The sequence below is a fragment of the Gadus macrocephalus genome, chromosome 2, assembly GCF_031168955.1.
Source record: "Gadus macrocephalus chromosome 2, ASM3116895v1".
NCBI lineage: Eukaryota > Metazoa > Chordata > Actinopteri > Gadiformes > Gadidae > Gadus > Gadus macrocephalus.
In genome coordinates, this window is record NC_082383.1 from 20,901,789 (window position 1) to 20,926,137 (window position 24,349).

Sequence of the window (24,349 nt, forward strand, 5' to 3'; positions counted from 1 at the left end):
TGGATTTATGTTGGCATTTAATTACAAATGGAAAGATTTGCAGGCAGACATTAGGAAAGGCTGTGTAGAAAGTCTCAACGTTTAACGTCACAATATTGACGGACATGTTCCGGTATGTACAGAGCGCCTCGGCAGCGGTCTCACCGCCCTCCCCTCCACGCGGCTCCTCCCCTCTTCCCTCCGTCACCTCCTCCTCCTCTTCCTCCTCCGCCTCCTCTACCTCTACTACCTCCTCTCCCTCTGCTCCCTCCTCTCCCTCTCCCCCCTCCTCTCCCCCCTCCTCCTCCTCTCCCTCCTCCCCCTCTACTCCCTCCCCTCCCCCTCCCCCCCTCCTCCTCCCCCCCGCCCGCCGTCTCCTCCCCCGTACGAGCCGGCTCCTCCCCTCACTTTCTTGCGGACGCCGCTCGACTGCTCCGTGTCGTCGTGGTCGTCGTCGCCGCCGCCGCCGCGCGGCCTCTTCCTCTTCTCCTCGTGCTCCTTCATTTCCTGGGAGGAGAGCGACGGACAGAAGGACCACTTCAACCACCAGAGCTTCCGGACGGCACTTCAGCTCGTACACCTCCGGCATTACAATAATCACCAAACCGTATTTTGAAACGTTACGTTGACCAGTGCTTCCGTTTAATACTTTAGTAGCGACTAATCTTGAAACATTACTTTATTCCCTAGTTCTCCTGAGCAATACTTTATTTAGAGCCAAGTAATTTGCAGAGTACTAGTTAATAAACAATGCCTTGTATTAATATGAGTAATATGCTCCAATAGAACCGGTTACATGATCTAATATGATCGGTTAAATGCATTAATGTGCCCGGTGCTCTAATAGGACTGGTTAGAAGCTCTAATATGACTGGTTAAATGTTCTAGTATGACTGTTTAAAAGCTCTAATATGACTAGTTAAATGCTTTAATATGACTGGTTGAAAGCTCTAACATGACTGGTAAATGCTATGGCGTCTCGACTCACTAGTCGGGCGAATCGCTGGGCTTCGCTGACTCTCTCCACCAACATCATCACTTCCTCTTCCTGTGTGGGGAAGGCTGGAAGCTTCTTGCCAATCAGGGTTTCGATTCGCTGAAACAGCTCCACATCATACCTGTCGTTCAGCGAAAGCATAGGACACAATCAGCAAAGCAGTACCAACATCTGACAGGCGGGGGCGCCAAACTCAAGGGAAAACACAACCCTTACTGGATAGTGTGGCCAACTCGTGCCAACCTCATGCTTCCCCCCTGGACCTCTCATACAGAAAAGTGAACAATTGAAAGAGCTGTAGAAAGAGAGAGAGGTCTTCCTCTTACTGAGTGATGAAGGTTATGGATTTTCCCGCTCTTCCTGCTCTCGCCGTCCGGCCCACTCTGTGGATGTAGTCCTGAGTGGGTAAGGACAGAGCAGAATTAAAAACTACATTACCCATAATCCACCACTTAATTACACCATCCAACACATCCATCGGTCTGACAAACTATGACCCCTCCCAACATGAGAAATCCCTCGAGGAAGGCTACGTGTGCCACCATGCTATGACGCTGCGTATACTAGCTAACTAGCTAGGGGGCGTGGCTACCTTGGAGTGGGTGGGGATGTCGTAGTTGATGACGCAGTCGACGTGGGGGATGTCCAGACCCCTGGACGCCACGTCGGTGGCGAGCAGCACCATGCGGGACTTGGCCTTGAACTTATTCAACGCACCCAGACGCTTGTTCTGGGGGAGGGAGGGGGGGAGAAAGAGAGAGAGAGAGAGAGAGAGGGGGGGGAGACGGAGAGAGAGGGAGGGGAGACGGAGAGAGAGGGGAGATGGAGAGAGGGGGAGGGTGGGGGGGGGGGAATGTCCGGTAAGTGCGGTTTTCAAACTGTGGGTCAGGACCCAGCATGGGCCCTAACGGGTCACGGTACGACCTGAATAAACAGCCCTCCAAAAACATACTGGCATGCCAACATGCCTGTGGGTTTCATTTGACCATTATCGTTTTTAGAGCCTGAAAAAAGCAGCCAAAGTGATGCAAAATATACACAGAAAAATGTCAGCGATCTCTTTTCTGACATGGTCTTCATGAGTATTTATCGGTTATTTTACTGCTCTAAAAATGAACAGTACGTCCTTAGCTTGACCTTTCTGAAAGACAGACAAATGGGAAGACAGAGAGATAAGAGGACAAGCAGATAGACGGTCTCACCTGGCTCATCTGTCCGTGCAGGGGGATTGCAGTGATGCCCAGGTTGCGTAGCAACAGCGCCACCCGCTGGGCACTGTTGCATGTGCCACAGAATATGATGAAAGAGTTCCCGGCCAGCTCGTTCACTATGGACACCAGGTAGCAGTCCTACACACACACACACACACACACACACACACACACACACACACACACACACACACACACACACACACACACACACACACACACACACACACACACACACACACACACACACAGAGACACAGAGACACAGAGACACAGACAGACAGACACATTATTGCAAACTCCAAGTAAAGACTTTCACTCCGAGCTTTACTCATTATCTTGGAGTGTCCTGCATGGTGCAGAGAGTGAGTGTGTTGGTACCTTGTACTTGGAGGGCATGAACACGTAGTACTGCTGTAGTTTTTCCACCGTGGTGTACTTGGTCGACACCGAACACTTCACCGGGTCCTTCAGGGCTGCTCGTTGCAGCTTCGCAACCTGTAGCACACAAACAACCTCGTCCTGTCAGATAACACAACCTCACAACCGATAGGATGGCACAACCATCACGCAGCCTCAACCAATCAGGCTGCACAACCTCACAACCAATAGGATTACAGAACCACAAAGATGACAGAACCTACCATAATCAAACGCATCCCTAAATAAATAAATAAATAAATGGATGATTAAACGAATATAGGATCCCACCAATAATGTCCTCTTGAGGCTCCTGTACACAAAGGCAGGCCTCACAAGAAGGATGTGATGTCACATTCAAAACACGTCACAAACAGCCCACCGCCTAGCTTTGGTGTCACATGAGCAGCAGCAGGCCGCTGATTGGCCTCAGCGTCATCAAACAGAGGGCTGTCGTACCTTTTTGGTCATGGTTGCAGAGAACAGGAAGGTGCGTCTGTCTCTGGGGATGACCTTCAGAATCTTGTCCACCTGGAACGCGAACATGAAAAGGGTTAGAGGTGAAATGGCTGCGGTACGCTTTGGATAAACAATGAGTTTGGACGGTGGTCATGCTGTTATACAGCATGAGTCCGTACTCTTCTGTCCGCAGGGTACAGACCGAAGCCTCAGTCCGAGTCTGAATACGTTTCAAACGTTGAGCATGAATCAGCCTTTAGACAGCGCAACTGTTAACTGTTGGATCTGCCAGGCATTCAAAAACCTGTTTTGAATCAACTTTAAAGGAGACATTTTATGGTGTTTTCACGACAAGTAAACATAGTATCAGTTCTAGAAATTATGTTTTTGAAGCTGTTTGCTGGAAATAGCTTTTAGGAAAAAGAATCTTGCCTACCACTATTCCCCTCAAATCACAGGAAAAGTGTTGTTTTCATAATGTGTCCCCTTTGACTATAAATACTTTCGTATTATCTATTTTTCGACTGAATAGTATCTTTGATTTTGCAACATCAGAGGTTGAGTGAGAATAAAAGGACGAGTATCGGTGCTACGAATAGACTCCAGAAACCGATCGACAGAATCGGAGCATCCCTATTTATACATAAATACTAGTAACACACTAGATATAATGTTGTACATATAATATAACGCAGAATTTTTTTTATACCTTATACATACACTATATTAATATACAAGATATACTGTAGTAGATAAGTAGTACATACCATAACCAACATGGTCCAAATACATACAGTAATATTTTGACACTAAATATACACTTAATATAACGATATACTGCCGATCGTCATATAACCAGACACATATACTACTATAAACAACAGACTTACTAGTCATATGCTAGACACACTACACGTAAGCCGATGTACTGGACGTGGTTCTAGAGGTTCCTCACCTCGGTCTCAAAGTCCATGTTGAGGATGCGGTCGGCCTCGTCCATCACCAGGAACTTGAGCGAGCGCAGGGAGAAGCCCTTCGTGTTCTCCATGTGGTCTATCAGACGCCCGGGGGTCGCTGGACACGCACAACGCCACACCGTTCAGAAACACGCATCATATACATCGACACGCACGATACGAGAAGTAGAAATGGAAAGGTAGAATGTAAATTTAAATTTAGGACATTTAGCAGGCGCCTTTATCCAAAGCTCCTTACTATAAGTACATTAGTCAGAAGAAAGAGAAACAACACCTATCGCCGTCGGTACAGTAAGGATGTTCATAAAAACAAGTGCCAAGCACTAGCAATCATTCGGTTAACCCATTCCCTGTATACAACAAGATAGCGAGGATAAGATGCGCACAATGCTAAGTAATATTTTTAATATTACTCAAAGTTGTAATTGACTTATTGTGTGCGAGAGGGGTCTTTTAAGGAGAGTGAGGGGGGAGACGGGGCAGTTGTTAATGTGAACATTATTGACCTCATTACATACCAAAGTGTATTTTACGAGGCTTGTTTTCTTATACTTCGGTGGGAACCCACAGGACATGCTTACCGATGATGATGTGTGGCTTCTGGGCCAGGATTAGGGACTGAGCCATCATGTCGATGCCTCCCACCACCACCGCTGAGAACAAACAGAGCGCATTCATAACCAATTAATGGACGTCGTCACAATACAGTGAGCAGAAGGGGAACTCATTTCCAGTACTTCTTCTATCACTTGTTATATGTTGCGTGCTATGAATATAACTTGCACATTTGGAGCATGGGGAAACGCAATTTCGAGCGTATGTGTAATTACTTGTTGCATGGTGCGATTGACAATAAAGTTCAGTTTGACTTTGAATACCACAGGTTGTCAGCCTATGTGTGCTTAGTAGAGCTGTAGCGATGCGTCGACGTCAAAAATTCGTCGACGTCAAATTTCTCCGTCGACGATTTTCGACGGAGAAATGGACGAAAGTCACAATAAAGGAAAATGTCCGCGCACGAAATCATCAAAGGTATGGAAATACTTCAAGTTAAGTCCTAAACGGAAAGGTGTTGTGATTTGCACTCTTTGCCAAATGGAGTTGGCATATCACAAGAGCACGACAGCAATGTTGGAGCATCTCAAACGAGAAAGTATCTCGTGCGCATGAGAAAGTATCTTGTGCGCACGAGAAAGTATCTCATGAGCATGGGGAAACATCGTGCGCATATCACTGGCAGTGTGTGTGTGCGTGTGCGTGTGCGTGTGTGTGTGTGTGTGTGTCGTCAGCGAGTAGGTGGACGAGCGAGGAGAGCGAGCGATAGCGTGCGTGTGAGTCTAGTGAAGTCATGAACGAGTCCGGTTGTGTGTAAGAATAAAATACCCAGCCTGTCAAGAATCGGTGGCCGCTTCATTCCATCTTATTCCGACCTATAAGCAGACTCACTGTCGGTCAAAGTGAAGGGTCATGCCCCCGAGAGCGCATCGGACCTGGAGGGAACGTATCACCTGTGCTCCTCGGTCTGGAAGCCGACAGCAGGAAAGATGTAACTCGTAGTTGGAGGCGGAGCGCAAGAGAGTATGCGCACAAATTTTTTTCATGTCCCTTTACGGGTTCCGTATTAAATAAAGTATATTATTAAGAATTTTTTGGTATTTATTTGAGATACATCATGGTTTTTATTAATCGAGCAACAGAAAAAAAAAAAAAAAACGTCCAATTGGTCATTAGATTAGTCGACTAATCGATAAAATAATCGCCCGATTAATCGTTTGATAAATAATCGTTTACCCCCAGCCTTAGTGCTTAGCCCAACCAATAGACGTATCCTGCTGCTACTTTTACAAATAACCTTCCAGAGCCGATATTAGTACTTGTACGTTATTATACAGAACATGGACATTTACATTAAGCAGACGCTTTTATCCAAGGCGACCTACAATAAGTACATTTGTCGGAAGAAACAAAAACAATACATCGCTGTCAGTACAGTGAGGACGTTCATGGAACCGGTTGACGAGCATTAACGTGTAGGGCCTCCGTACCACACTTGACCCCGATGCTGGAGCCCAGGGCCTCGAACTGCTCGGCGATCTGGAAGGCGAGCTCCCTGGTCGGGGTGAGGACCAGAGTGTGGAGCCGCTGGGCCGAGTTCAGCAGAGACTGGAGGATGGGCAGCGCGAACGCTCCCGTCTTGCCCGATCCCGTCTCCGCCAAGCCGATCACGTCCTTCCCTGTCGGTAGCCATGGAGACGGGAGGTTGGATGCGGGGACAGAAAGAGCGGGAAAAGTTAGTACTTGAGGAGGAGGAACATCGCAAGTCATATGAAAACAGACATGAGGAAAAGTTCCTGATACTTGCCATGTGGAAAAGGTAATACATCTTCTTCTAGAGGTACTGGTTTCTGAACTTATACAGCTGCTACTGGTGTGTTATCTACCCTCTATGGCAGCTCTATACAGAACTGGCAGTATTTCGATTTTGTACAGTATTCAAATCAAAATACCTTCAGTTGTATACAGTGGTAGATTAACCTAAAGGTGTTTCAACTTGTAGAGCTACTTGTGTATTCTCTGAACGTAGTGTTTCGCGTATCTTACCGGCAAGTGCTACGGGTATGGCTTCTATCTGGATCTTGGTCGGGCACTTCCATCCCAGCTGGTCGCACGCCTCACACAGGACCTCCGTGACGCCCTGTGGAGCAGGTTATGTGAGCTGGGCAGCTACAGTTTCATTCATAGAGACATCACTTTAGAATCATAACACTGGCGAGATATCTGGCTTACTTAGGGACTCATTTAGTTGTGTACATGCTTAAAGATTCACAACTTACCAGCTCCTTAAACGTTTTCGGCGTCTGCGCTTCAGCCTCAACGCTATTTACAATTTCGCTATCATCTTCATCTGGCTCCTGCTCCTGCTCCTGCTCCACGTCCTCGTCCTCCTCATCATCATAGTCTTCCTCCTCATCATCATCGTCGGCCTCGTCACCACTGGCAGCGAGGAGCGGGACATCTAATTCTAAATCTTCATACGTTATTAGTTCTTGTTCTGTTTTCAGATCAACACTTTCCTCATCGTCCGCCATGCTTATAAATCCAACGTGTGACTAGTCCTGTAGAGCGCAGGAGCGGAAGTGGCAGGAAGTTTAAATTGCGGTGCATTCTGGGACTTGAAGTTTATATTTCGGAATATTTTCTATATTTGGTACAGTAGACATCGAAATAGATATGAAATAAATTATGTATGCAATTTAAATCGATGTCATTGTTTTCATATTTTGAATAAGGGGAAGAGATAGGGAAACTATATTTTCAAAGTATTTATTTAATTGTAGATCAAACAATTGTTCAGACATTTGCACTACCTTGTCTAAAACTTTGAATATCACATACGGTTTTTCAGACATTCACAATTTCACTGTCATAGAAAAATGGTTCAAAGGTAAATCCAAATAAATCACACAAACAATAAAACAGAAGGAAGAACACTCTTGTCTGTTGGAAAGAAATGAACATAAACATAAAACAGGTTAACAGTTGTGAGTTGAATTTAACGTTCTGACGGACGGGTCGGGGTTAGCGCACAAAACCAACAAAGCTAACCTAGCCCGGGGCTAATCGAGCCAACGAAAGCTAACCACGCCGAGCTAGCCGCGCTAACATAGCCAACGAAAGCTAACCACGCCGAGCTAGCCGCGCTAACATAGCCAACGAAAGCTAACGAAAGCTAACCACGCGGCGCCGGCCCTAGCGCGGCGCTAGCCTCACAGCAGGCCCTCCATCTCCCTCATGAAGGCCTCGTACATCTGGTCCTTGGTCTTCATGTTGGGCGGGGCCACCGGCTGGGCGGGGTGACTGGGGGCGTGCGCGCTCTGCTGCTTGTGGCCCGCCCCGTCATCCCCCCGCCGGCCCGCCGCCCGCTCCGTCTGGGGCCCCGGGGCCGGCCCCCGGTTGTCCCGCCGGACCCTCAGCGCCGTGGGCACGAAGCGCGTCACCTCCGCCTTGGGGTTGATGATCTGGGGCTTGGCCGAGATGGTGGCCCCGCCCGCCGAGGCCCCGCCCCCCGGGGGCCCGCCCACCGTCGGGGCCCCGCCCAGCGAGGTGATGCTGGCCTGCTTCTCGATGGTGGGGGCGTGGTGGCGCCCGGGGGCGGAGCCCGCCGTGCCGGGCGGGGGCGGCGGCATCATGACGCCGGGCCTCATGGAGGGCGGCGGCATGGAGGGGGGGGGCATGGCGTTGTGGGAGCCGTCGGGGTTCTTCTGGCCGCGCTGGGCGCCGGGAGGCGCGTTGAGGGGCGGGGGGAAGAGGGAGAGGGGCGGGGCCATCGGCCGCGGCGGGCCCCCGGATCTCGGGGGAGGTGGGGGGAGGCCTGTCGGCGGAGAGTAGGGGGAGGGGTTAGATCAGATGGCTTCAAAACAAACTGCCCAATGCCCTTAAAGTATCAGATATTAAGGCCCAATCCCATTTCTACCCCTTACCCCTTACCCCTTCCCCTCGCCCTTGTTTTGAAGGGTTAAGTGGGAAGGGGTAAGGGGTAAGGGGTAAGTGGGTAGAAATGGGATTGGGCCTAAATTTTGCCGTCCACAAACGCACTTCATCAACAACATGTCATATTATTAATACAGAACCTTTCAAAAACAACATGCACGTCACGATAGGTACTAGTGCATCGACGTCCGACACAAATAATAATTAAAATAATTACATTATAATAATAACAGCCATCCATTTCGCATTTGAAAATGCACAAGCTAACGTGCTAACGCTAGCAGCTCTGATATGAAAGCCACTTTGAAGGGGCCCCGAGACAGATTGACTAACGACAACTAAACGCTCACCTGGGGGGCCAGGAGGGGGGAGTCTGGGCGGGGGTCCTCTGGGCGGGGGGCCGGGGGGCAGGCCCGGCGGGGGCCCCGGCGGAGGGCCCGGGGGCCGGCCGGGCGGAGGCCCCGGAGGCAGCAGACGGGGCATGGGGCCACGCAGGCCGGGCATCCCCGGGGGCCTCAGGAAGGGAGGGGCACCTGGGGGAGGAGGAGGAGGAGGAGGAGTGTTACCATGGAAACACCGGGAGGACGGCTAACAGGCGCGCTGCTGAGGACCGCAAAAGGTACAGCGAGCACCAGTCATCATCAGTGCACACCAGTGAACGTCAGTGAACGTGCCCATTGGTTGCTAGACGACAGCGCTGGCTTCGTCAGCGGGTTTCAAGCTCGTGATTTTAATGTTGAGTTTGAGTGATTTATATTGTGATGAAGTGATTTCTATATTGTGGATTGTACTACTAAATTGTGTTTCACTGAAATGATATGGTTTTTCAGTGGAAACTCATATAGCAATGTTTTTGGCAAATATTTAGAGAGCTCTAAACATTTGTAGATATTAAAAGATCCTTCATGTCACTAAAATACAGGAAAACACAGATATTGAAACGGCTTTTGGTGGCTAATCACGCTCTCACCTGGTGGCATAATATCACCCCTGTAATATTCAAAATACGTTATGCTCAAATTTGGCCTATTATTAATATTTACCATGCACCTATACACAGCCCATTTACGGTTTATTTTATTACGTTTCTCAACAGTGTTCTGACTGCATTCATAGTGTTAAACTACAACCATAGACCTATAATTATCGCTATCTGTTATATGCATTGTTCATTCATAGTGGATACTACAATCAGTCCTATAATTATCGCTATCCCTTAAATGTGTTAATCATAGATTACAATCATAGATCTATAATTATTGCTAGCTGTTATATGTATTGATCATTCATAGTGGTGGTAAACTACAATCATAGACCGCTAATCATCACTATCTGTTACATGGATTGATCATTCCAAGTGGAAACTACAATCATAGACCTATAATTATCTGTTATAAATATTTGTATTAATCATTCATCTTGATCACGCCTCAGCAGGTTATTGAACGGGGGGGGGGGGGGGGGGTCTCACCAGGTGGGGGGCCAGGGGGCGGGCCCGAGGGGGGGCCGGGGGGCCTCATGGGCGGAGCGGGGGGCGGCCCCAGCGGCGGGGGGCCCGTCATGGGCGGGCCCTGGAGGTGGGGCGGGGCCTGCTGCCCGGCCATGGGGCCCCCCGGCGGCGGGGGGGGTCTCTGGTGGGGCAGGAGGCGGGGCTCCCCGGGGGGGCGGTCCTCTGCGTCCGAGTGGTCCGACTCGTCCGTGTACTCCTCCTCCACCTCTTCGTCCTCCTCGTCGTCGGGGACCGACTGGCCTGAGAACGCAGGGACACGGGGGGGGTTCAGAGGTCAGATCTCAGGTACCCCCGTCGGGGGGGGGTAAAGGCCGTGGGTTCAGGGGTCAAGGGTTAAAGCTCACCGGCCATCCTGAGCATCATAGCCTGGAGCGGGGTGATGGCCTTCGTCTTCTTCACCAGCCTCTTCTTCTTCTTACCGTCGCGGGGGGCAGCGGGGGGCATGTCTGCGAAACGCACGCTGCGCCCTGGAGAAGACAAAGACACACACACACACACACACACACACACACACACACACACACACACACACAGTGTCACGTTTTTGATCAATCAACCTGAGCCACGTGCCGCCCTTAAAGAAGGGTGGACGATGACACCAGACGAGGACCCAAACTCTGCAGAAGAAGAGGGGCTCACCTGCTTGTCTCTCCCTCTCGTCCTCCCGCCCCCTCTCGTCCTCGGGCGCCCTCCCGCCGTCCTCGCCTCCCTCGCCCTCGCTGTCCTCCTCCGAGTCGCTGTCCTCCTCCTCGCCCTCCTCCCCGTCCACGTCGCTGTCGCTGCCGCTGTCCGCCTCGCGCCCCAGCTCCATCAGGGGGTCCGCGTCCAGGCCCGGGATGCTGGGCTCTGGGGAGGGAGGGGCGGGGGGCAGTTAGATCACTGGGGGGCCTCAAACGATGTATCCATGTAGTTATTATTATTATTACTGAGGGGTTCCAAGGAGCAGACCCTCGTTACAGAGAAGCCCATGAACCCAAAGACAGGGTTCCTGTCTTTTAGAACTGGACCCGTAGGTACAAGCTGGTACCAGCAACAACAGGTACCAGCAAGTAACAGAAGGTACCAGGAACAACAGGTACCAGGACCAGAAGGAACCAGGACCAGAAGGAACCAGGACCAGCAGAGACCCGGACCAGCTGGTTACCAGGACCAGCTGGTACCAGAACCAGCTGGTACCAGAACCAGCTGGTACCAGGACCAGAAGGAACCAGGCCCAGAAGGAACCAGGACCAACAGGTACCAGGACCAGAAGGTACCAGGACCATCACTGGGTACCAGGACCAGCTGGTACCAGGACCAGAAGGAACCAGGACCAGAAGGAACCAGGACCAGCAGAGACCCGGACCAGCTGGTTACCAGGACCAGCTGGTACCAGAACCAGCTGGTACCAGGACCAGAAGGAACCAGGACCAACAGGTACCAGGACCAGAAGGTACCAGGACCAGAAGGTACCAGGACCATCACTGGGTACCAGGACCAGCTGCTACCAGGACCAGAAGGAACCAGGACCAGCCGGTACCAGGACCGGCCCGGTGCTGCAGGGTGTGGGGTCCTACCCGTGTCGGTGCCGGGGGGCCTCCGGACGGGGATGCCGTACAGCGCCAGGACCTGCGGGGGAGGGGGCCCGGGAGGGGGGCCCGGGGGTTTCCTCCCCGGGGGGAGGCGGGGGACCCCGGCCACCGCCGCCGACATGGGCCCCGTGGAGGCGGACCCCTTACTGCCACGAGGGGACGGACCAAAAGAAACACCGTTAATACACGAGAGTACGGAATGGCTCATCTTTAACGTTCATGGGCAAAATATGAGCGGTAAGAGTGCACGTCCCAACTCGGGTTTAATATCTGTGTGCTCCCATCACAGGGCCGTACGCCGACTCTTATTAGGTGTAGCACTGCGTAGCAGTGCTACACCTAATAAGAGTCCACGTACGGCCCTGTGATGGGGAGGCAGGAGGCCGCCAGGAAGGTCAGACCCACCCGAACGCGGTGCCCTTCTTCAGGATGGACGGGGGCTGGGCCCCGGGCAGCGGGATGTCCTGGATGAGGATGCTGGAGGGGGCGTGGGGCATCTCGGGCAGAGGGATGCTGTCCACCTCCACCGCCTCGGCGTTCTGAAACACACACACACACACACACACACACACACACACACACACACACACACACACACACACACACACACACACACACACACACACACACACACACACACACACACACACACACACACACACACACACGGTGTCATCACGGCTCCCACGGGGGTCCTTTATGAAGCGGGGAACGGGTTCATGCTGGAGGACAACGTCGCGGCTAGGAGCAAGAGCACGTTGTCACACGCTTTAAAAAGCTTTAGCACAGCGTTGTCTCATCAAGGTTGTCCTCTCATCTCTATTATTAGCAGAGCGCAGAAGGTTGTATCAGAGGGTAATGAATCCCCGCCAGGGTCTACAGAAATGTTCACGTCAAATGGACTGCATTTATATAGTGCTTTTCTAACCAGTGGCCACTGAAAGCGCTTTACAATATTGCCTAACATTCCCCAATTCATACACACATTCACCGATGGCGGTGTCAGCCACGCAGGGCGACAGCCAGCTCGTCATGAGCAGTCAGGGTGAGGTGCCTCGCTCAGGGACACCTCGACACTCATCTAGGGGGACCCGCCAACCCGCTCTACCTCCTGAGCCAAAGGCCGCCCCGTATCAAAGTCTGCCACCCCCCCCCCCGGCGCCCGCCTACCTTGACGGAGTCAAAGTAGAGGGACAGCTGGCCCCGCTTGGTCTCGTAGTCCAGCTCCAGCTTGCGGAGGTCCTTGTACGTGTCGGGGTTCTCCCGCTCGTAGAGGTGGACGATGCGCTCGAACGTCTCCCGTAGCTTCTTCCTCTTGTCCCGCAGGACCTTCTCGTTGAGCAGGGGCTGCTGCACCGGGTTGAACTCTGACCCCCGACCCGACAGAAACAGAACCCCAGAGGTCAGGTGTGGAGGTGTGTTGGCTCGAGGCTAAATAATCATCATTTATCAAATCATTCATACATGTTGAGAAGGTTGAACGTTTCGCTTTTTACATTTTTAGAAGGTTTTATGTTTGAAGATAACATTTTTAAAAGCTTTAAATGTTAAGACGGTTTAATGTTCACAAGCTTTAAATGGTTAAATGTTTAGCAGGTTAAAGGTTTACACATTATACATGTTTAGAAGGCTTATTGTTTCGATATTTAAACGGTGAAAAGGTCGTATGTTTAAGGATTAAATGTTTAGAAGCTTTAAATGGTTGGACGGTTTTATGTTTAGCAGGTTGAAGGTTCACACGTGTGAAACGTTCAGCAGGCTAAAGGGTAAAGTCGGGGCGGCTGCTGACCCATCTCGTCCAGCTTCTCCATGTCCTTGATGATCTGCCGCGGGTCCTTCATCTTCAGCACCGCCGCCCGCACCATCATCCTCTGCTTCTTGTTCTGAGAGGGGGACAGGCAGCCGATTACACCACTGCCTTCTCCGCCTCTAAAGGGTTTATTAATGTGACCTGAGTGGGGAGCGTCCCCTGAACTTTAATACAATAAACAAGACAACAATAAATACCTTTTTCAACTCCCGCTTCCTGGCTTCCTTCCCTGTAGAAAGACAGTGAGAACATGGTTAGAGACAGACACCACGACAGAAAGAAGCAGGTGTGTGTGGGAGTAAAGAGGGGGGGAGAGAGAGAGAGAGAGAGAGAGAGAGAGAGAGAGAGAGAGAGAGAGAGAGAGAGAGAGAGAGAGAGAACACGGTTACTGACAGACACAGAGACAGAGAGAGGGAGGTAAGTGTGGGAGTAAAGAGGTGAGAGAGAGAGAGTGAGAGGGGAGTATGTGTAAGAGTAAAGAGGGGAGAGGGAGCGACAGAAAGAGGGGAGTATGTATTGGAGTTCAGGGGGGAGAGAGTGAGACAGAGAAGGGAGAGAGTGAGAGGAGACTAAGGTGGACTGACAGACGGAGGGAAAGGAGAAAGTGGAGTGAGAGAAGGGAGTGAGATGGTAGGGAGTGAGACAGGGGTGACAGGAGGGAGAGAGGGGACAGTGGGACCTACTGGCTTGGTCCGTGGGGTTCATGAACTTCCCACTCTTGGTGGAGGAGGTGGAGCGTCGCCCCATGGTGACGTCTCTTCTCCTTCACCCTGAGTAACACAGAGGACACGCTGGTTATAGGTTTATAGTGAATACACTGAAATGCTCACATAATACAAAAAGGACGGTGTAGCGTTGCGTTATTCCAGAAAAAAATGTCAGGGTTGATCGTGTAAGCATCCTATAGTGTAAATGCCCCCTAACTACTCCTTAATGACATCTGAATCCACTGCAAGACTCTCTGGATAATCGTGACTAATAAATGACTAAGATAAACGTAATATTGTAGACCGGCGTGTGCATTTTCCCTGACAGGTTACACCCAGTACTAAGCATATATGAGTCGCACTGCTGATCAGAGAAGAGGATCGCGTCGTTCTCTTTTCTACCACATTGTTCTCGCTCCATATCCACTTTAACACTCTTGATTTCACACAACTATAAACTTCAAATTTGGCCCATTGCAGCTCACAATATTTCATTGATTGACACTGCCTTGACTACATTGGTGAGGTTTAATTCTGCAAAGACAAGGGCGATAGAGATCAAATAGAAACTCATGCATTGCGGCATCATTCCATGCAACAGGACCTATCACATCGAGGTGGTGCAGAGCAGTAACAGAATGATCCCCGGTGGGACATGTTAGTGCTGGTAACCAGCGTTAGCCACGAGCTAACCGCAGCAGGATCAAAAACATTACCTTCTACTCGATAAATCGGTCGGGAAACTCCCAGGAGACCGCCTCCCGGAAATGGAAAACTAAATAGCACAACTCTCCTGAGTATATCTGTGTATATCTGTGCAAAGTGGTTAAAACTAGCCCACAATGAAGAGTCTCTTGGCTAGTTATTCGCCATGTTTACGTAGCCGCGGCGAGGGCGGAAGTGACGTTAATACGTTGGTTCAAAATGAGAGCACGTCAAATGTAGGTCTCCCTCTAGCGTCCACCACGCGACACTTAATTAGTACACATGCACTGTATGTGGTCCATGCAGAAATGTGCACTTTTTAGATTAAATGTGGTCACAAATTTAGTTAAATGCCTTCACTTATTTGCTTTTTGGATATATTAAGGGTTGGCCTTTCTCTGGCATGGCTTGCTGATGAATAAATGCATTGATGTGAGTGTAAGTGGTGACCTTTTTCAGAACACACCTCATTCTGTATACATTTGAACTGTTTATTACCAGCCTTTCAAAAAATGGATTCATCACAAAAACAAACAAACAATGGATTGACTTTTGATAGGTTAAAAGTGTTTATTTGGTTGAAAACAATACAGACAAATTCATCTACAATTGTTTCATTTTTTACTTTCAATAAAGCCTTGAATATAATGGGCGGGTCTTGGAGAGGTGGCAGGCCTGGTGGGCGTGGTCTAGTGTGGGTTTGGCCAGCTGTGGGCGGGATCTAGAAGGGGATTGGTCCGTAGTGAGCGGTATAGGCAGCGATGATTCCAGCGGTGTCCATCATGCTTTCACAAGCCACGTCCACCTCACACACCTCCATCAGACTGAGAGGGAGGGAGGGAGGGAGGGAGGGAGGGAGGGAGGGAGGGAGGGAGGGAGAGAAAGAAAGTTGTGTTTAGTTTTATAAAGTTATATAGATCTTAAACATGAACATTTATGAGGGGAAGAGCAGATCAGCAGCCTTGAGTTCTGGAACTTTGTTCCTAGAGCATAGGCTGAAAACGTATCTTTAGAAAGAAGCCCATGACTTTACTCATGTTTCAATGTTAATTCATCTCTCAATGGCTTATTCACTTCATTGAGTTTAGCCCCAATTGTTTCAGCCTTGTGTGAATATTGTATGTTGTAATAACGTTTTGACTCATGATTCATGTGGGTCCTGAGAGGCTGAGAACCAGTATTCTAGAGGGTTCTGGAGGGTGTCTCACCTCTCCAGCTGAGTCAGGGTCAGTTCTGTAGCAGCCCTCTTGGGTCGAACCAGCGTGTCCGCCTCCTCTCGCTCAACAAACACTCCTGCTACACACACACACACACACACACACACACACACACACACACACACACACACACACACTCAAAATGACTGTGAAACTAAAATATAACGTTTTTGTAAGATTCATGCTGTGTGGCCGTCACATTAACAAAGTATCAAAGCTATATTGAACCGCAAGGGATTTTAAAAGCTTTTAACGTTAATAGTGTGTTGGTCTTACCCTCCTCATGCGCCGGTCCCAGCAGCACTTGCTCGTCAATTCCTGCCAGAGAGGCAGGATGGTTAATAGCCCGGGATCGGTTTGAACAATGCAGGTTAATAATTACGGACGGTTTCTCAGCCTCCACGGATCAGATCATTCAGACACAGAACACGTTGGATGGAACGCTTCAGCATTTCATCAAACTTTTAAATTCTCATTCAGCTAGAATACTCTGTGATCCCATCCTAAGGTTCATACATTTTATCGAATAATAACATACCATAACATTCTGTGTTAAAGTTCTAACATTAAATGCTATGGAAAACTTGAGGCATGAAACAAAATGGTAAAGCGTGACACTGTTGAAAAGCTTTGCCACAACAATCTACCGGTGATAGCGAGCGTCTTGGATACCTGAGGACAGACAGACGGCCGCCAGGGAGGCGAGGAAGAGGAGGACTATGGTCTTCATCTCTCTGTTCTTCTTTATTCCTTCAGCGTTGGCAAAACAAGTCAGGACTGACCGATTTCTCTCCTTCTGTCTCTCTATCACACACACACATTGGCTTATATATGTTTTGTGTGTGAGGGGACACCCCCTCCAGAAGATGGAAGGCCGGTTTCTGGGCTCCTACCATGAACACACACGCACACAAACACACACACACACACACACTCCACAATTATACATACTCACGCACATACGCACAAATGCTCGCACACAGACACATTCTAGACCATGTACTTTTAAATACATAAGGTTGAGTAAATGCATCCAACAGCTTGTTTATTTATGTTAAGGCAGGAAACTATACTTAGAGTGTCGATGTGTGTATGTTATTCATAGTTATGTATTATTATGTAGTGTTATTACAGTACTTATAACCTTATTGCTAATAATAATACCTAATTATAACGTTATTGCAGTGATAGTATACAAGCTGCACCTGTAGAGGTCAGTGTTTTCCTTAACGGAATAGGTTGCAAGAATCTCACTGCAGTCCAAATGATTTGATCACACAATTCAGTGCATAGGCCTACTTAGTTTTGAATGGCAAAGTATGCCTACAGCATGAATGTATTGCATTTCTTCTAGAGAATGGACTGATAGTGCCTTCATCTGTCCGATATGCAAGCGTATTTCCAAAGGCAGCATGAACGTATAACGTTGGTCTTTGTGTAAGTTACAGCCAAGCATGCAAGCGTTCTGCTCTGGTAGTGCGTCCGTCAGGTCATGTTGATGTTGGACCAGACTGTATCTCTGTTTAGCCAAACTGTATCTCGGGGTAACTACAAGCTGTAATTTGCCCGTCTGGGTCAACCCTTATGCATTTCCATTTGGACGCACAATACAAGAACCCAGTCAAAATAGAGCGGACGACTGGCCGTTCGGGACGGCGGCCCGGTCCAGACGTCGGCCTGCTCCGGACGTCGGCCCGGTCCGAGCTCGCCAGGTGGCTGCGTGACAGTTGAACCCAGTGGTCCCCAGCCTGGGGCCTTCAAAAACGGACTTCGTTAGACATAAGATACTTTATTTGTCATAGGCATACAACAAAATAATGTTTGGTAAACTCTCACATACCAGCAGCCAAATCGAGTCAGCTTATTTATAGAGCACATTTCACACGTGTAGTTCAATGAGCTTTATATAGAGTTCTAATTCAAATTAGAAGATCAAATAAATCCAAAGATCAACCGTGCAGCAGAAAAGCGAAGTGAAAAGATGAGACACTCAACACAAATTGCCACTAGATGGCGCTGTTAGTCATAGGCCTATGCCCTACAGAACAACAACGTTAGGAGACCGGATTTGGGAGTTTGTCCCAGGTGTAGGAAGCATAATATATGATCGATGCCTCACCATGACTTGGTTTGTTTGAAAGATGCAACTAGCACGATAACATAGCAGTATTGTCATTTGCTGACATCAGTCTTGGAGAGGAGAGAGCACTTGTTCACCCGACTGCTGTTCCCACTGTTCACTCTCGTAGAGTTTTCTCTCTCCTCATGCCCCGAAGGAAAGTTACACCTCATCCTCTCATTAAACTTCTCAATATTGACAGGCTTGCTTTGACACGAGGTGGAGGCAGGGCCTTGCTTAATTTACTGGGCGCCACACAACATGCGCAGTGAGCGTGAAGAGAGATCCGGCTAGGGTTAGGGTTAGGGTTAGGGTTAGGGTTAGGGTTAGGGTTAGGGTTAAGGTTTGAAGGGGACTGGACAAAGCACCCAGCCCTGCGGTACACCTGTGTTCATGATAAGGGTGGAGAATGATGTGTGGTTGCCAATTTGACCATGTGGTCTGTGAGTGAGGAAGTCCATAATCCATAAACACTTTGAAGTGGCTAATCAATTTATGGGGGATTCTAGTATTGAAAGTGAAAGTCAAAGTCAAAAGTCTCCTGAAATTACTTTGGTAGCTCCAGTGGGAAAGAGCTGTATGAGAGTGCATCCTCGAGATGGAAATAGTACAGCACTTCATAACTGTTTTTAGGGCAACTGAGCAATAGTCATTAAGGGCTTTTAACTGCTGACTTTTCGGACATAGGGACGATGGTGGTGGGTATCAGGGGGGGACTGCAGTCTGCAGACTCCACCCCGAGGGAGAGGTGAAAAACACTGGTGAATACATCCAGTTATTAAGCACATGACTTCAGTGTACGGGCCTGACACCCTGTGAGGTCCTGCTGCTTTTGGTGATGTCTATTTCCATCAGTGTATCCCAACTGGTGGCGCTGTGGGATAAGTACGGGCTCCTCTTTGGTCCGTGTCAAGGGAGCTCTCAGTCTGCTGTTTTGGTTATCAAAGCGTTGGAAGAACTGGTTCAGGGTGTCAGTGAGGGCACACCGTACCCTCAGCAGAGGCTGTACATTTCTGTCCAATCGTAGTCTTTGGTTTGGAAACACCTTGATGGTTTTGTGGTTGGAGCCGCCTCAGTACATATACTGTATATACTGTATATACTGTATATACGTCTATGTAGGCCTGGGCCATGACAGGTAAGGTGTGTTCTGAGTCTGCCTCGTGTGCAAACACTTCCCAGTCTGTGTTTTCAAAACAGTCCTGTGCTAGTGAAGTGGCTTCCTCACTCCAGGCTTGTACAGTTTGAATGTCTGGTCCTACAGATTAGAGGTTTCGAAGGTAAATTCAAAGATGTGATGAGATGTGGTCTGACACAACGAGCTGTGCTGATAGGGCGGCTTTGTATGCTCCTAGGATGTTTGCTTAGACTCGGTCAAGAATATTTCAGTCACTGGTCGGGAAATCTACACTTTTGTGGACTTTAGACGGTAATATTAGAACTTCAGATTAAACTGCCTCAACAGCACCCCCTGCAGGCCAGGCCAGAGGGGAGAGGGCCGTCTGGGTGTGGTGGTGGGGGGGAGGCAGAGACAGTGACAGCAGAGGCTCCTGCTGTCTGTGAAACCCTGCCTTCACATGGAATCAGGCAGATGTGGTTAAGGCACACCGTCCAGAAGGGTCCATCTTCCATCTGCCTGATTCCATGCCAACGCAGTTTTAGTGCGCGGTCTCTTGAATCAATCCAGAGCGTACGTCTCTGCATGGAACCTTATTTAGGAAGAAATGTGTACGGTAGTCTACAGCGAAAGACAAATCATTTTTAGATCCCGTTTGAATTTGATCAAGAGACCTTTGGTGTTTGTGTCCCTTGTATGAAAAACGATTATGATTCAAAGCCACAATCAGAATACTGCCAAATACTACACTGGGATACAGATAATGCAGAGGGTTAAACCAATCGACAAGAATTTACAGACTTGGGCTTGTAGTAGATCTCCATAAAAAAGCTAGGGGTGGGCAATTTGGAGAAACCAGCCATTCCATAAAAACACACAAGTAACTTTCTAGCTTGAGTCCGCCTAGCCTTGTGTGGAACAGTCTGGTCATGGGCAATGATAGCGCTGGCAGACTGCATTTTATACAGATGGTTGATGGTAGGTTATAAAATCATTTTCATTCCGGACGAATTCAATGATTGAAAGTGCTTATTACAGGCCTGGGACAGCCACAGATACCGATTTTCACCCAATCTGACATAATTACATACCTTCCCTAGTTTTAATCTTGTCCCAAATGTATCGGTCGGATTCAAAAGGTGAACCAGAATTGAAGGAGACTAAACAAAATAGTGGTTACATATATGTTTTTATTGAAGATGAACATCTGTCTGAATATTGACATTGAACTCTAACCCTAACCCTAACCACCACCGAGGCTTTGGGGTTCGGGAGCCACACTGCAGATTACAGAGTCCCAGAGTCTCGGCTCCGGACTGGACCAAACACACAGCTAATTACACAGTCCGCTTGAGACCTACTCTTGGCATATGCCAGCATTAGGATAGCCTAGCCTTAGCATAGACCTCAACTCTGATCAGCAGTCCTGATGTGTTCCAGCAATTAATTATTAGTGTGTTTCTACAGCGGGCGGTCGACACAGTGTTGATTGGAAACCTTTACAGACACTTTGTTATTATTATTATTATATTACATATTATTATCATTTTATTCTTAAATTTTACAGATCCCGACTACAAGCTACAGGAGTAGGCCAAACAAATATGAAGCAAAAGACAAAGAAACACCCAGATCTGTGCTTGTCTGCCATCAGACGTTAGAACAGTAATCAGAAATCCGTTGTTTGAGACTAGCATAGCCTTATTGTAGCCTTAGTGCAGGCTAGCTTTAGAGTGGGCAAGCCTGAGGGAAGTGTAGTTTAAAGGGCTGATTATGGTCCCAAGTTCACGCAACGCAATGACCAAGCAGACCCTTCGACTCAGTCGTGAACCTTTATGGTTCTGCATCGGGTTTTAGCAGACCAATCACAGCCCTTGCTGCTGTGTGGCCTCGACGAAAGGTTAGACATTTTTGTGAGGTGCCCGTCAGGCCTTTTAACGGTGGACGCAAGGAGGGTCCGCAAGGACGTAAGGGGTCCGTAACCTCCTTGCGTTGCGTGACCGTGGGACCATAATCAGCCCTTAAGCATAGCCTAGCTGTAGATTAGCGTTAGCGAAGCCTGGTAATAGCATGAAGTAGTTTAGTGTAAGCTAAACTTACTGTAACGTAACATGAGCATAGCCTAGCCGGTACTCTAACCTTAGCAGAGCCCTTGTGTAGCCTAGCCTTAGCTTAGCCTGACAGCGTAGACTGACCTTAGTGTAGCAAAACCTTAGCATGGGCTAGCTATAGCATAGCCTAACCTTAGCACAGCCTAGTCTTAGCTTAGCCTATCTTAGATCCAGACTCCAAAGTCACATGACTCACATTCAAAGTCCCATGACAGGGCCCTCTGGCTCCATGGTTGCTATAACAACATATTATATAACACTTATAAAATTACTTAAAATAGCCTGATATTATCTTAAAAGAGTTTGGCCACAACCAAAGCACAGTGAATACACAGAGGAGAAGGATATACTGATATTTCAGAAGCTGATTCTGTTTAGTACTGACGGATCCCAAACGGGTTCCACACTGGGTTCTGGACCAGGTTCCTGACCGGACTCCGGCCTCGATTCATGGCCTGACTTCGGGGAGGAGCCACGACAGGATTCCGGACTGGACCACGGACCGGACCCCGGACCGGATTCCGGACCGGACTCCGCACCGGATTTCGGACCGGACTCCGCACCGGATTCCGGACCGGACTCTGCGCTATATTCCGGACTGGATTCCGGCCACGGGACTGGACTGGACTCGGGATGGGGTTCCGGATTGGAGCCTGGACCGGACTTCTGACTGGGCTCCTGACGGGAGCCTGGACGGGAGTCTGGGCCGGGTTCCTGGAGCCGAAGTACCTCTGGTAGGCCTGCTGGAAGCCATGGCGGAAGGCGTAGAAGCGACAGGGGGAGTAGTCCTCACAGGTCTCTGCTCGTCGCTCCGCTGGAGACTTGATGGTCCTGCACAGAATACTCATACACTCACACTATACACATGAGCTTTTATATCGAAACCAGGTTTTTGTTACAATACACTAACTATTTAGCTTCATTCTTAGGTTGTTTGTATTTTATGTGTAACTATAAGGAGACCTGAGAAAGATCAATTTTGCATTGTTTGACTTTTGAACTGCTTTGGCAACTAAATGTTTTTTTTACCGTGCCAACGAAGCTCTTTTGAATTGAGACCAAAGAAAAGAAAGTAATCAATTGAGCGAGAAAGAAAACTGGATGAGTATCATGTCATGTGTTACTCATCAGGTTGTAGTAGTGAGCATTATGGGATGTCTCACTCATAAGGTTGCAGTAGTGAGAGTATTATGGTATGTTGTCCCATCAGGTTGTAGGAGTGACTATTGTGTTATGCGTTCCTCATCAGGTTACAGTAGTGAGTATTATGGGGTGTCTACCTCATCAGGTTATAGTAGTGAGTATTATGGGGTGTCTACCTCATCAGGTTGTAGTTGTTGTAGTAGTTTCGGGGAAGGTTTTGGTAGGGGTTTCCTTGGTACGGATTGAAGAAGGAGTTAGCCTGGTTAGGACTCATGAACACATCTGAAACCAAAAACGCAACCTGTTAGGCTTATACTTGCTGTATAAATACAAAGGTATGTATACATATATACACACATAGATGCAGAGTGAAGTACAGGCGTGTATTATTATCTGTTATTTACAGTTCAAGAATAGCCGTTGAAAATTCACCTTCAAAGGATTCGGTGCTTTCCTGAGAATCTACGAGAAAACACAAAGTCTGGTTAACCATAATTGCTCAGAAGCTTGAAGACAAACAGATGCAACCCAAAAGTGTGGTGTTAAGTTTTCTTTTTTCACTTAACACTTAAGTTTGCTAACAAACCAAATTGTAAGACTTAACGGAAACACTTAGTACTCAAACGTAGAACGTTCCCATTTTCCAACTATAAACGGTTTATGTTTCCCAGGATTTAACTGTGATGAGTAGAGCAGAGTAGACGAGGTGAGAGGAGAGGTGAGGACAGAAGAGAGGAGAGAAGGTGAGGACAGAGGAGAGGAGACGAGGTGAGAGGAGAGGAGACAAGGTGAGGACAGAAGAGAGGAGAGAAGGTGAGGACAGAGGAGAGGAGACGAGGTGAGAGGAGAGGAGACAAGGTGAGGACAGAAGAGAGGAGAGAAGGTGAGGACAGAGGAGAGGAGACGAGGTGAGAGGAGAGGAGACAAGGTGAGGACAGAGGAGAGGAGACAAGGTGAGAGGAGAGGAGACAAGGTGAAGACAGAGGAGAGGAGACAAGGTGAGGACAGAGGAGAGGAGACAAGGAGAGGACAGAGGAGAGGAGACAAGGAGAGGACAGAGGAGAGGAGAAAAGGAGAGGAGAGGAGACAAGGTGAGAGGAGAGGAGTCAAGGTGAGGACAGAGGAGAGGAGACAAGGAGAGGACAGAGGAGAGGAGACAAGGAGAGGACAGAGGAGAGGAAATAAGGTGAGGACAGAGGAGACAAGGTGAGGACAGAGGAGAGGAGACGAGGTGAGGACAGAGGAGAGGAGACGAGGTGAGGACAGAGGAGAGGAGACGAGGTGAGAGGAGAGGAGACAAGGTGAGGACAGAGGAGAGGAGACGAGGTGAGAGGAGAGGAGACAAGGTGAGGACAGAAGAGAGGAGACAGATGAGGACAGAGGAGAGGAGACAAGGTGAGTAGCGAGGATAGGAGATGAGGTGAGGAGAGGAGACAGATGAGGACAGAGGAGAGGAGACGAGGTGAGGAGAGAGGAGACAAGGTGAGTAGCGAGGATAGGAGATGAGGTGAGGAGAGGAGACAAGGTGAGTAGAGAGGAGAGGAGACGAGGTGAAGAGAGAGGAGACAAGGTTGAGGAGAGAGAGGTGAGGTGAGGAGAGAGGAGACAAGATGAGGAGGGGAGGACGTACCATAGCAGAGCGAGAGCGACAGTAGGGTGCACAACACCACACTCAGCAATAGACCCTCCATCCTGCTGAGTCTGCCACACACACACACACACACACACACACACACACACACACACACACACACACACACACACGCGCGCGCACACACACACACACACACACACACACACACACA

The 24,349-nt window shown here is 48.9% G+C and overlaps 4 protein-coding genes across 6 annotated transcripts; all 4 read right to left on the bottom strand.

Annotated features, from left to right (window-relative positions):
• Positions 1-7,177, bottom strand: ddx47 (DEAD (Asp-Glu-Ala-Asp) box polypeptide 47). 2 transcript variants are annotated; one of them, XM_060045246.1, is made up of 13 exons: positions 6,878-7,177; positions 6,645-6,738; positions 6,089-6,277; positions 4,625-4,696; positions 4,022-4,140; positions 3,067-3,138; positions 2,569-2,685; positions 2,179-2,325; positions 1,569-1,706; positions 1,303-1,373; positions 968-1,097; positions 347-486; positions 1-225 (listed from the first exon to the last, which is right to left on the bottom strand). In XM_060045246.1, exons 1-13 carry the CDS (start codon positions 7,130-7,132, stop codon positions 141-143), a joined length of 1,629 nt encoding a protein of 542 aa, XP_059901229.1. In that variant the 5' UTR covers positions 7,133-7,177; the 3' UTR covers positions 1-140. The 2 variants fall into 2 exon arrangements, with proteins under 2 accessions (XP_059901229.1, XP_059901223.1); XM_060045240.1 differs by having other exon boundaries at positions 1-486; positions 6,878-7,175.
• Positions 7,178-7,351: 174 nt separating this feature from the next.
• LOC132452550 (WW domain-binding protein 11) lies at positions 7,352-15,050 on the bottom strand. Its single transcript, XM_060045235.1, has 12 exons — positions 14,849-15,050; positions 14,109-14,195; positions 13,623-13,654; positions 13,405-13,498; positions 12,786-12,982; positions 12,021-12,154; positions 11,601-11,761; positions 10,684-10,890; positions 10,389-10,511; positions 10,006-10,284; positions 8,885-9,067; positions 7,352-8,415 (listed from the first exon to the last, which is right to left on the bottom strand). Exons 2-12 carry the CDS (start codon positions 14,170-14,172, stop codon positions 7,811-7,813), a joined length of 2,079 nt encoding a protein of 692 aa, XP_059901218.1. The 5' UTR covers positions 14,173-14,195; positions 14,849-15,050; the 3' UTR covers positions 7,352-7,810.
• Positions 15,051-15,382: 332 nt separating this feature from the next.
• Positions 15,383-16,849, bottom strand: bglap (bone gamma-carboxyglutamate (gla) protein). 2 transcript variants are annotated; one of them, XM_060074542.1, is made up of 4 exons: positions 16,727-16,849; positions 16,331-16,372; positions 16,046-16,130; positions 15,383-15,661 (listed from the first exon to the last, which is right to left on the bottom strand). In XM_060074542.1, the coding sequence occupies exons 1-4, from the start codon at positions 16,782-16,784 to the stop codon at positions 15,559-15,561; spliced, it is 288 nt and encodes a 95-aa protein (XP_059930525.1). In that variant the 5' UTR covers positions 16,785-16,849; the 3' UTR covers positions 15,383-15,558. The 2 variants fall into 2 exon arrangements, with proteins under 2 accessions (XP_059930525.1, XP_059930517.1); XM_060074534.1 differs by having other exon boundaries at positions 16,046-16,133; positions 16,727-16,848.
• Positions 16,850-20,462: 3,613 nt separating this feature from the next.
• mgp (matrix Gla protein) lies at positions 20,463-24,349 on the bottom strand. Its single transcript, XM_060045259.1, has 4 exons — positions 24,175-24,349; positions 22,977-23,006; positions 22,721-22,826; positions 20,463-22,232 (listed from the first exon to the last, which is right to left on the bottom strand). Exons 1-4 carry the CDS (start codon positions 24,233-24,235, stop codon positions 21,776-21,778), a joined length of 654 nt encoding a protein of 217 aa, XP_059901242.1. The 5' UTR covers positions 24,236-24,349; the 3' UTR covers positions 20,463-21,775.

What these genes read in the sequence shown, in the direction of transcription:
- ddx47 (XM_060045246.1), bottom strand. Translation starts at nt 7,132, where the DNA reads ATGGCGGACGATGAGGAAAGTGTTGATCTGAAAACAGAACAAGAACTA. An exon ending in TGCACGGACAGATGAGCCAG is followed by an intron (nt 1,707 to 2,178) that starts GTGAGACCGTCT and finishes TCCCTCCCCCAG; the next exon opens with AACAAGCGTCTGGGTGCGTT. An exon ending in TACGGGGGAGGAGACGGCGG is followed by an intron (nt 226 to 346) that starts GCGGGGGGGAGG and finishes GAGAGGAGGTAG; the next exon opens with TAGAGGTAGAGGAGGCGGAG.
- LOC132452550 (XM_060045235.1), bottom strand. Translation starts at nt 14,172, where the DNA reads ATGGGGCGACGCTCCACCTCCTCCACCAAGAGTGGGAAGTTCATGAAC. An exon ending in TATGATGCTCAGGATGGCCG is followed by an intron (nt 10,285 to 10,388) that starts GTGAGCTTTAAC and finishes CTGCGTTCTCAG; the next exon opens with GCCAGTCGGTCCCCGACGAC. An exon ending in GCCCCCTGGCCCCCCACCTG is followed by an intron (nt 9,068 to 10,005) that starts GTGAGACCCCCC and finishes CTCCTCCCCCAG; the next exon opens with GTGCCCCTCCCTTCCTGAGG.
- bglap (XM_060074534.1), bottom strand. Translation starts at nt 16,784, where the DNA reads ATGAAGACCATAGTCCTCCTCTTCCTCGCCTCCCTGGCGGCCGTCTGT. An exon ending in GGGACCGGCGCATGAGGAGG is followed by an intron (nt 16,134 to 16,330) that starts GTAAGACCAACA and finishes GTGTGTGTGTAG; the next exon opens with CAGGAGTGTTTGTTGAGCGA. An exon ending in ACCCTGACTCAGCTGGAGAG is followed by an intron (nt 15,662 to 16,045) that starts GTGAGACACCCT and finishes CCTCCCTCTCAG; the next exon opens with TCTGATGGAGGTGTGTGAGG.
- mgp (XM_060045259.1), bottom strand. Translation starts at nt 24,235, where the DNA reads ATGGAGGGTCTATTGCTGAGTGTGGTGTTGTGCACCCTACTGTCGCTC. An exon ending in AAGCACCGAATCCTTTGAAG is followed by an intron (nt 22,827 to 22,976) that starts GTGAATTTTCAA and finishes TTTTGGTTTCAG; the next exon opens with ATGTGTTCATGAGTCCTAAC. An exon ending in AACAACTACAACCTGATGAG is followed by an intron (nt 22,233 to 22,720) that starts GTAGACACCCCA and finishes TATTCTGTGCAG; the next exon opens with GACCATCAAGTCTCCAGCGG.